The following is a 10,942-nucleotide window of genomic DNA, read 5'->3' as shown; positions in this document are numbered from 1 at the left end:
ATATAATGCGGAAAGGAAAAAATACAAGACACCAGAAATTTTGTTAACGAAGAAACCACAATTGTAGAAAAACCCCGGGACCTCGTCCATATTGAACACCACATTTTATTAAGCCGCTACAGACATTATCCTACTATCAGACTTCGAACCAGAATGTAGTTGAGATCGAATCCACCCTTCAAGTGATTCAGTTGTAGTTATGTTCCTTACGTCTCTTGAACCTCGTAAGGTTCTACACACTTGATTCTCTTTGCTGACATCTTTTACAGCCTAAGAGTTCCTTCAACATAAGTAAATACTTTTTATACCAATCTGCCTCTAACAGATAAGCCTATTTGATTTCCGTTTAGAGCAAAGATCAAGGTGTGAAAATTTGTTTGCAACTGATAAAGATAGCAAACCTCATAAATCCGGAAATTACGACTCCCGTATAGTAGCCAAGATTCTTAACCACCTCTCAAGAAAAATCTTCGAAAGATCAACTAAGATCAATCTTTAGATATATATCTTGAGGAATCACAAAGTCTGAGACGAAGACAACTTTGCGATTACTATCTATCTTGCCTAAAATAGGTTGACAAAAAATTCGATAACAGAAAAGCAAGATAAGGATACACGAACTATCAAGGTAAAGATAGTCCGACCTGGCTTCACGAATCCCAAAAGTGAAGTCTTTTAGTCGTAGACCTAAACGGTCGATAAAGGACGACTCTAGAATCAACTAGAACACAAAACTTCAGGGATTTAATTTTACAGTTGACAGAGAGGCTCCATTATAGTTTTCAAAGACCATGGTTAGCTTAGAATTCAATCTAAGATAACTTGAGAATCAAGTAACCTCCTTTCAGTTTTTGAAACACATTAGATCAGGAAAACTAGTTAGTGACTTTTCCTCGAGAAATGCTTGACTAGAGCTTGAGATTATTTCTATAAACTTTGTCTTGGTATTGATCTTCTGACGAAAGGAACTTATATTGATTAAACTGAATATCTTTTATACTCAATTATATCTCTTACATATCCAGGTTTGGATAATACACAGTGAGGTGGTAACTAAAACAGGTTAGTCCTTTTACTGTTTCAGGTTAGGATCCAAATGAGTTGAGGTAGAAGAAGTCTTCACTGCTTGTTGAGAAGCTTGACATGGTGGACTCTATCTTGGGATTCAAGTGCACAGACCAGATTGATTGTATGCGTAGGGATATATATATATTAAATGAACTGGGTAACTAGGAATAGTTTACTTAGTCCCAAATCTACGAAGTTGCGATAGTCAATTTGTATAACGACTTAATTCTGAGAGTATTCAAAACTGGACTAGGTTTTGGAGTTTTTCTGCCTTAAAGTTTCCGTCGTTAACAAAATCTTGTTTGTTGTACGATTTAATTTACTTGGTAATTGTGTTTGGTAACACTGTTTGGATATCATGAGTGTGAAAACTGTTAATCTCATTGATGATAGAATTGTATGGATAACTAGTAAGTCGGAGGATTACACATTAAAAGACACTTACAATGCTATTAGGCCTCATTCTTCTATCAAGGAGTGGCATTCTCTCTTGTTTGGTTTCAACTGATTTAATGTACGTTTTTACCTTTAATATATATTATATGTATAGTAGTTGTTGGTATTTATGGTCATATTAGTAATATCAGGGTTATACTTAGCTAATTTGTTTTCTTGTGACCAACCAAAATACCTATTTTCCTTATATTAGTTAGATAATTACGAAATCCTACCGCGCGTCTGAGGTAAATAACATGGGTTATGGATTTTTCAATGACATTTGTTTAGATTCTTGGAAATATGAACTGAGAATTGTTTTTTTCTTTCTATTATGGCGATTTGTATTACAGTGCTAGTGGAAATATTGGGAATATATCTCAACCAGTACCTTGTTTCTTCTTGAGCTCTACCAGGACCATCAGGTCCGGATCCCACGGACTAATGGATCCCTGGTTGTCCTAAAGCGCATTTGACTTTGTTATTGGACACCAAAGAAAGCTGCATGTGCATGAGAAAATTTATAAGCACTAGATTTCCTAAGCATACAAGGACGGGGGAGTCCATGTGATCACAGATACGATGCATATTGATTTTTATTAATTGTTGTATTGCTGCCTTTTGATCTATTGGCTTGTTTGTCGATTGGGAATTTGAAATGACATGCTTTTCCTCACACATTAAACACATTCATTATGGTGTCCATCCTGAGTTTGAAATGGCATACATTTTGAGCTTAATTTAGCCTATCAACTACAAAATCAGGGGCGGAGCTAGAAATCCTATTAAGAGGAAGCAAAATATTATTGTGCAAGATAATAAAAATGGACTTGGAAGCTCAAAATCAGGACCAATTTTGGCTTTGGAGCCAGTTTGGTACTGCACACTCTTGCTTTTAACTGCCTCCGCCACTGTTTAAAATGTTTTATGTGTCCTGTGGAACTTAATGATGAATCACAAATGGAGCTTCTTTAGAATATAGCAAAAAAAAAACATTCAAAGTTGTAAAACTATCTCCTCTCTTTTGTTAACAAGACTTGGAGTTATTTCTTTTGGCAACACTTTAAGTCTGTCCAATTTTTATCTTTTTTGATCAAATAGTATGTCAATTTCTTGTGGTTATGTTACAACAACCTTTATTTTGTACTTATCCAAACTTAAGTAAATACGTTTCTGTAAAATTTCTGTTAAACTCATTATTCATGTTTTTTGTTGAACTCATTACTTATGTTTTGATGTTATATAATGTATATATTTATGTCCAAATATTATTTTTCTGAAGAATTTATGTAAATGTCTTGTGATAACTCATAAATACCCAGACCCGACAACTATCCGCTATGTTTATCTGGTCCGGTTTTGGGTCCATATAATTCGTCAGCGAACTCGGAACCAGTTGGATCCGGAATCGGCTCAAATAATTGGGTTCGGTTTTCGTACCCTGGAAGATTCGGACCGACTGACAGCCCTATGAATCAAGACAAATTCAGACTCATTCAAACATACTACAAAACATTAGATCACAGAAACAAGCTAGAGTGAGGTAGCTTAATTGGAGGCATCAAGGTCAAAGTTGATTCGACAATTGCTTGATTTCAGGATTTGTGAAAGACAAAGGCAAATTAAATTCGGGATACACCCATGTCATTAACATATTAAATGGGCTTGGATCCTCCTGTTTCCTTATCAGAACCTATAGGATACTGACATTTGTCCCATTTTCTTTTCTTAACTAAAACAAATTCAAGACGAAGTATACGTGATTCTTTGGTTATTTTTGTTTGAATCAGTCTCTTGGAAAAGAATCAAAAAATTGAGTAACACGACGAACCACTGCAAGACAAAGAGTGTTTATCTAGTATTTGACGCGGGAATGAAATGGGAAACGTTAAGAGACACTTTAAAAATGGGCAACTGAATTAGAACTTATTACCAAACCACGACTTATTCGAGTGCGCTTCCAAATTAGATACATTATTCTTCTATCCACTTATTCGTATTGCGCAAAACAGTTTCCATGTTTAAATAAAAATGATTCTTCAGTTCATAAATCGTTTTCACCTGCCAACCATGCGTTAAGTCCAATAGTTTCACAAAGAAAATTTCATTGCAAAGACAATGAGTGAGCTTTAGAATGAATATTTCACTTGAAAAACTTGTTAATAATCAAAGAAAATCATCACTTGTTGCTCTTGAACATATATAAGGAGTATGGGGAAAGATTTATCGTTAACATATATCTGATTTTCAGTCGTCTGTAGTTTGGAATTGTTTTGACTATGGGTAATCTAAACAAGGATTATCAGTGGAGAATTAGTGTATTGATGAGTGCAGCTGTTTTCTTAATTCTTCTTCCATTGATTTATGTAGTCTTCGGATCCAATTCATCACTAGCTAATACTACAAGTATGTGTGCACACAGTCCATGATTCCATGCCATCTCTCTTTGATCTCAATTACTAATTGGCATTAGTGTTTGATCAGTTTCAAGTAAAATGTCTGTTATTACTGAATAGTCAATTTACATTTCGTTTTTCTAATAGTGTTACTATTTTTGGATGGAATTTTAGGGATGAACAAAATTTTGAATTGGAGTAATGGTAGGAACAACAAAAGTTTAAGCAACCACCAATTTGTTGAAGAAGTTCAAGGAGATCCTGCTACAGATTTACTTGTACGAAGATTAGTACGAGGTAAGTTGTTAATTGATCTCGTTAATAGTTGTTATCTAACTGAACTATAGTGAAAAAATAATCATGTTCACAATGACCACAGGAAGAGATTTAATCAAACTCGACGCAACTGGCTTCTCGTGTGATTTATCTGTCAACTCCGATGTATGTGTTTCTAAAGAGCCTATAAGAATTGATATGCGATCCATGACTGTATATCTCTCACCCAAGCAGTCACTTCCTTCAATGAATTGGACTCTCCGGCCATATGCCAATAAGCAAGCCAGTGAAACAATGAGTTTTATCCGGAAGGTGGAAATACTTCGCGGTATAGAAGACAAGCCACCGCCTCCATGTGATGTGACTCATAACGTCTCGGCAGTCATATTCTCTACAGGTGCCTTCTCAGGGAACGTGTTCCATGAATTCAGTGAAGTGATCATTCCGTTGTTCTTGACAACCTACCACTTCCGGTCTCAACTCCAATTTGTAGCTGTTGACTACGAGGCATGGTGGGTGTCCAAGTATAACCACATTTTAACCCACTTGTCAAACTACAATGTAATGGATTCTGTCAAAGATGGGAAGGTGCACTGCTTCCCTGGAGCTGTGATGGGTCTGAAGTACCACGACAAACTCGCCTGTAACACTAGTGAAATCCCAGGCGGATACTCCGCCAAGAACTTCACGAAATTCATAAGAGATTCATTTAGTTTGAAGATAAACCATGTGATGGAGATTGAAAATCCTGTTCTTATGATAATTTCGCGTAAGAGGACAAGAGTCTTGCTGAATGAAAATGAGATTGTGGCCTTGGCAACTGAATTAGGCTTCCGAGTAATCACTGTAGCACCGGATCAAATGTCGAACTTGAACGTACTCTCTCATCAAATAAACTCGTGCAGTGTGCTATTGGGAGTCCATGGTGCAGGTCTTACTAATGAACTGTTCTTGCCAGAAAGAGCAGTGATGCTGCAGGTGGTTCCACTAGGACTGGAGTGGGCATCTGCAGCCTACTATAGTGATCCAGCAAAGCAGATGGGTTTAACTTATTTGGAGTACAAAATAAATCCAGAAGAGAGCTCGCTTTTAGAGAAGTACGGTAAATACCATCCGGTCATCACAGATCCAGCGGCTATACACAAGCAAGGTTATCTTGCTTTAAGAGCTGTCTATATCGATGGGCAGAACGTCACAGTTAACCTTTCGAGGTTTAGAGGAACCCTGGTGCAAGCCACCAAACTGATCCGAAGGTCAACTCCATAAAGTAAAGTAAGAAAACTAATGTATGGAGTTTGTTCTTTTTTTTCTGAATATGGGGGTTTACGCGCCTTCAACTAGCTATAGAGCTCTGTTCTAAAATATTTTTCTAATCTTAATAAATCATACTCATGTAATTAACCGTATCATCATAGTGCATTGTGCATGAAAATCTAGCCTTAGTGGCACTAGGAAAACCTGCAGAGAACTGCTCCTTACGCCGAGAACACTCCATCAGTCAAACTGAACCATCTCAGTTAACCTAACACAGCAAATGTCTATATTACAAGCTAATTTCTAAAATCAAAGTAGAGAATTAACAAAATTAGTAAGACATACGAAGTTCAACATATTCAAGATATCATCCGGTTATATCATGCGCTGAGGGAATTTCCTCTCAGAATCGAAGTAGATAAGAACTAAGTTAAGGAGAGGTCAAAATCCATAAAAAAAAATAAGAGAGCTATGTGGCTATTTGAAATTTTTGGATGTAAATTATAAAATGAAGTTGGTCTTTATGCTGAAACAAATGCGAGTACCTAAAATGAGATACTCTTCATTTGCTAATGCTGCGACCAAGGAAAAGTGGAAGTAAATAGTACTCCGTATTAAGTGTTTACATAGAGAGTATCCGCTTTGATTATCCTATTAAGGAAGGAGATACTATGATATTAATGCAGATACTTCTCATTAATGGTGGTGAATCGTTCAACGATCATACTGGCGATATCCAAGATTTGGGCACGCCTTAAATCCAAGATTCTCATTTATCATGGATTTTGGTCCGTATGACTAGATTTTACAATGAAAGGTTCTTCTAAAACTAATGAATGTGCATATATTGGCGTGGGTAATCAAAAGAATGCTTCTCTTCACTCTTTTGGCAACTGTAATAGAGTTTATACTAAAAAATTTCAACATCCCTAGACCCCAAATATCTATTGTTTCATTGTTATAGTTTCAGAGTTCAAGCAAAATATGAATACATTAAGAGTTAGGGCACTACCGATCAGTGTGACGTTGGTTTTGATCCTTCTACCTCTCACTTACGTTGCAGTGCTCTTCAGATCCAACAGTATCGACGCCCTTATTTTATGTATGTTTTTTTCTTTTTTCTTGTATCTGTTTTGTTCTCCATGTCATGATGCTCCACATAAGTAATATGATTCGTAATACAGTACAAAGTTATTTAAAAGAGCAAATCCACTTAAGGTGCCTCGTTTTCTAACTCTTCTTCTAATGGCTGAAGGGACGAACCAGCTTTCATATTGGAATAGTTATAATCAGATGAGTACTCTTATGGGAAATGGTGCTATAGAATCTATGCAAAGGCTTGTTAGAGGTGCGTTCTCTTCTGATTTCTACAATGTATTTAACATCTCTGATTTTCTGAGTTAAAAAGTAAAAACATAACTCTTTGGAAAATACAGGAAGAGGTCGAATAGAACTTGAAACTACCGGATTTTCTTGTAATTCATCATCTCTCCATTCAGATATTTGCGTTTCGACAGACCTTGTTATAATTGACATGCACTCCAGGACTGTCTACATTCCACAAAAACAGTCTCTACCACCAATAAACTGGACAGTCCAGCCATATGCGAGGAAGGGAGACAAAGCAGCTTTGAGTAATGTCGCAAAGGTGGAGATAATTCGTGATATAAAGAACAAACCACCACCACCATGTGATGACTTCCATAACGTTCCAGCAGTCGTATTTTCCTCTGGTGGCTACCGTGGAAATTTCTTCCATGAAATTAATGATGTGATGATCCCGTTGTTTCTAACAACTCGTCATTTCCAATCTCAGGTCCAATTAGTCGCCACTGATTATAAAGAGCACTGGGATTCAAAATATCACCAAATACTAACCAGCTTATCAAACTACAAAGTCATCAACCCAGCAGAAGACGAGAAGGTACATTGCTTTCCTGGAGGAGCAATCGGTCTTGTGTACCATGGCGACCTCACATGCAACACTAGTGGCATCCCTGGTGGCTATTCCGTGAATGATTTCAGGAGATTTCTAAGAGATTCATTTAATCTGAAGATAAAGAATGTAACTGAGATTGAAAAACCTGTTCTAATACTAATTTCACGTCGGAGGGCAAGAGCACTCTTGAATGAAAAAGAAATATTGGGATTGGCAACTGAATTAGGGTTCAAAGCAATCACCACAACACCAGAACGGATGTCAAATTTGAGTAGATTTTCTGACGAGATAAACTCATGCAGTGTTTTATTGGGAGTCCATGGTGCAGGTCTTACTAATGCACTATTTCTGCCAGATGGAGCAGTGATGCTGCAGGTGGTTCCACTGGGACTAGAATGGGCCTCTGCAACCTACTATGGTAGCAAGGTTGTTGGAAAAATGAATGTCCGCTATTTGGAGTACAAGATCATTCCAGAAGAGAGCTCGCTCCTAGAAAAGTACGGTCGAGACAGTCCAGTGATTAACGATCCAGCAACTATAGGCAAGCAAGGTTATGCTGTTTCAAGCAAAATCTATCTTCGGGGGCAGAATGTTACACTTGACATATCAAGGTTTAGGAAAACCCTACTACAAGCACTGGAACTTCTTAGAAGGTGAAGTCCATGGAATGATGGAAAGAAAAACTACTCCTTGAAGATGTCTCTGGCAGTTCGATGTACATCTTCTCACTTTATATATCTTTCAATGGTGGGTGTTTTCCGTTACAAGTTTACATAGACAAAATTGGTGTGAAAGAAACTGAAAAGGAGAATACAGCATGGAGGAAAAGAATACCTAAAAATCCAGTTCATTTGTCAGTTGGATGTGATTTAAACTTAATGCCATACCTGAGTTAATACTGCAAAAGAAAAAAAGGTAATCAGAATCGACTGCTGTTCAATAGGACTTTCTTAACTATGAGACAGGAGCACTCGTTCTTATTAACATAATTAACTGTTCTGAACATACGAGGATATGAATAGGCTGACAATACGTATTTCTTTACCAACTGAAAAGTAGCAGAAAACCAAAAACGATAACTAGAACCTTGAACCAGTTTGTCAGATTCATTAATCTAAGTACAACTAATTGGATGGCTGGACTCAGCGAAGGGAAAAGCAGAACCCAAAACCTTTTCCATTTCGGACATCGTTATACATCAAAATACCCTCTTCAAGGTTTATCCTTTAAAGCTATTAATAGTGTATAGCCTCACGAGAAGATAAAAACCAAGGGTGCCCTTTGAAATTCAATTAGTATTTATCTTGAATTGACCGCTCCTTCTTTCCATCCTCGCTGAAGAGCCCTCAGTTTCCACATGGCAGTCAACTTCTTCTGCGCTGCTAATGCAGCTTCAGATTTCTCCCTCGCCTCTTCACATGTCTCCATACCTGAATTGCACTTGTCTGCCTCCTTTTGATACTGAGATGCACTTTTCTTTGCTTCAAGTAATGCCATGTCAGCCTTACGCTGACTTTCCAAAGCTTCAGCTTCTCGAAGTTTCAATTCCTCCGAAAGGAGCTCTGCGAAATTCTTCTCCATGTCTTCACTGACATCCATGTCATGTTTTACACAATCTGCATTTTAAGTAATGCACTATTATATTAGTGTAATTATAGGTAATACTAATTAGCGGTTTCACCCTTGTCATTTTTATTACAAGTGGATGAGTCACATACACCATATATCAAACACAGTACCATAACCATGTGCAAAAATAAAACCTTCTCACACCCTATCTATCAGTCAATGTAAAAATAGACCCTCATTGTAGATTAAATGCCAAAGATGCATAGGTGCTATTTTCAGGTGTTTGAGCCTGGAGTTTCTAAAGACTAATCACCATATACAGTTTATGCTTCTAAATTACAGCATCAGTTTCAGCTAACAAACTGGTCCATCATGCTCTTAGATGTGGAAATAGGTCTGAAGTAATATCCCACACCCAAGCATATTGGATATAAAATCCCTGCCTCCAACAACCTTCGTAACAAGTTCAGTTATCAGCTACCCAATTAACACATCTTACCAGTTTACCCAAGTGATATAAACTGCGAGGATGTGCGCATATAACAACTCAAAAACAAATCTAAATTGTAAATGCATCACAAACTTAATCCAACTTGCCAAAAAAAAAACTAACCTGCAAATGAGTTGTTGCTCAATCCTGCAAGAGAATAGATTGAAATACATAAGAACTGGGGATATCTTATTGACAATCGTAAAATATACTAATAGTCAAAATAATAAGTTAAATACTGACACAGCAGATTTAGTAAATCTAAGGCATTCTGTTCTATTATAACAGAAAAAACTAGTTCATCGTATAGAGAGTTTACAATTCAGATGGTGTACGCAAAGTCGTACATTAGCAAGACATGCTTCTTCCCATCCCTCACTACCCAGAAAGAACAACCAAGCCGCAAGAAGTCACAATAACTTTCATCAAACCTAGGTTTTCAGAACTAATTCCCCTCATATTCTAGTATTTTAGAAAAATAACTATTGTCTATCACAAATCTCTATTCTACTGGTGGCGCAAAACAAAGTAGAAATATTGGATTACTGATAAGAACAGGAAAGGACAGTTAACAAAGAAAAACCAGAGAGATCATTCAAAATTTATGAATCTCTTTATTAACCTAAGCTGATAAGTAAATCCAATCAAAACCTAATTCCCATTTCCCCACAATTTTATTTCCTTTTAAAGATCTCTAATAAAAACATCTTCCAATCACTGAGCAATATCAACTTAAATTATGATAGATCTACGCAATGAGTACCCTATTCTGTCTAATTGGAGTAAACCCATTACTAAAATCAACAAAAACCTGAAAGCAAAGATCTGAAACATGAGATTACCTTCCGGCATAGCTATAAGTGGTTGAGCAGAACAATCACAAACACATGGTGGACAAGTGGAAGAAGAAACAGAAGAAGAATCATGACTGAGAGCAGCTGTTAGATGCCAGTATAAAGGAGGACCTAAGATGTAACCAATCAAACCCATACCTAGAAACCCTAATACAATCTTTAAAACACCTGGTTTACACCATCCAAAACCAGGCTGGTCATGTACAGCCATTTCTCCTTTTCTTCCTATGCACTGTAGAAGAAGGAAGAGATCTAGCGAGAGAAGTAGAAGAAGATTTAATGAAGTGGTTATGAGTGTGAATAGAACACGGAATTGTTATCGATCATCAATCGTGTATATTCATAACATGGTATGTTTTAGTTTTACAAGATGATAAAATGAAAAGTGGTTTTGATTTGTGAAAAAATGGTGAGAGAGTGAGGAAGTTGGACCCCCCTTATTAACACGGTGTTTTGTTATTTTAATCAGAAACTCAGCTGACTGAGAATTTAGTCGGTGCTTTACTTAGAACCAGAAGTGACATTAATTTACTGTTGCACGAACATGGCTGCGAAGAAAGGCCTATTTCTATGCACAACGCCAAAAAAAATGTTTGGCATATCAGTTGGCACGACAAACGAGTAGCGTCATTATGGAAAAATTACTGAGCGACAGAGTTTT

At 36.9% G+C, this 10,942-nt stretch overlaps 3 protein-coding genes across 3 annotated transcripts; 2 read left to right on the top strand and 1 right to left on the bottom strand.

Annotated features, from left to right (window-relative positions):
• The first annotated feature begins 3,464 nt into the window (after positions 1–3,464).
• Positions 3,465–5,581, top strand: LOC113287998 (EGF domain-specific O-linked N-acetylglucosamine transferase-like). The gene is made up of 3 exons (XM_026536923.1): positions 3,465–3,909; positions 4,074–4,196; positions 4,279–5,581. The coding sequence occupies exons 1-3, from the start codon at positions 3,783–3,785 to the stop codon at positions 5,439–5,441; spliced, it is 1,413 nt and encodes a 470-aa protein (XP_026392708.1). The 5' UTR covers positions 3,465–3,782; the 3' UTR covers positions 5,442–5,581.
• A 715-nt stretch (positions 5,582–6,296) lies between these two features.
• On the top strand, positions 6,297–8,165 carry LOC113287996. Its single transcript, XM_026536920.1, has 3 exons — positions 6,297–6,531; positions 6,685–6,777; positions 6,866–8,165. Exons 1-3 carry the CDS (start codon positions 6,414–6,416, stop codon positions 8,023–8,025), a joined length of 1,371 nt encoding a protein of 456 aa, XP_026392705.1. The 5' UTR covers positions 6,297–6,413; the 3' UTR covers positions 8,026–8,165.
• A 133-nt stretch (positions 8,166–8,298) lies between these two features.
• On the bottom strand, positions 8,299–10,723 carry LOC113287997. The gene is made up of 3 exons (XM_026536921.1): positions 10,270–10,723; positions 9,551–9,574; positions 8,299–8,984 (listed from the first exon to the last, which is right to left on the bottom strand). The coding sequence occupies exons 1-3, from the start codon at positions 10,490–10,492 to the stop codon at positions 8,668–8,670; spliced, it is 564 nt and encodes a 187-aa protein (XP_026392706.1). The 5' UTR covers positions 10,493–10,723; the 3' UTR covers positions 8,299–8,667.
• Positions 10,724–10,942: the final 219 nt, after the last annotated feature.

This window comes from Papaver somniferum, chromosome 6, assembly GCF_003573695.1.
Source record: "Papaver somniferum cultivar HN1 chromosome 6, ASM357369v1, whole genome shotgun sequence".
NCBI classification, from domain to species: Eukaryota; Viridiplantae; Streptophyta; class Magnoliopsida; order Ranunculales; family Papaveraceae; genus Papaver; species Papaver somniferum.
The sequence above is the reverse complement of the archived record's forward strand: the minus strand, read 5'-3'. Positions and strand labels throughout refer to the sequence as shown.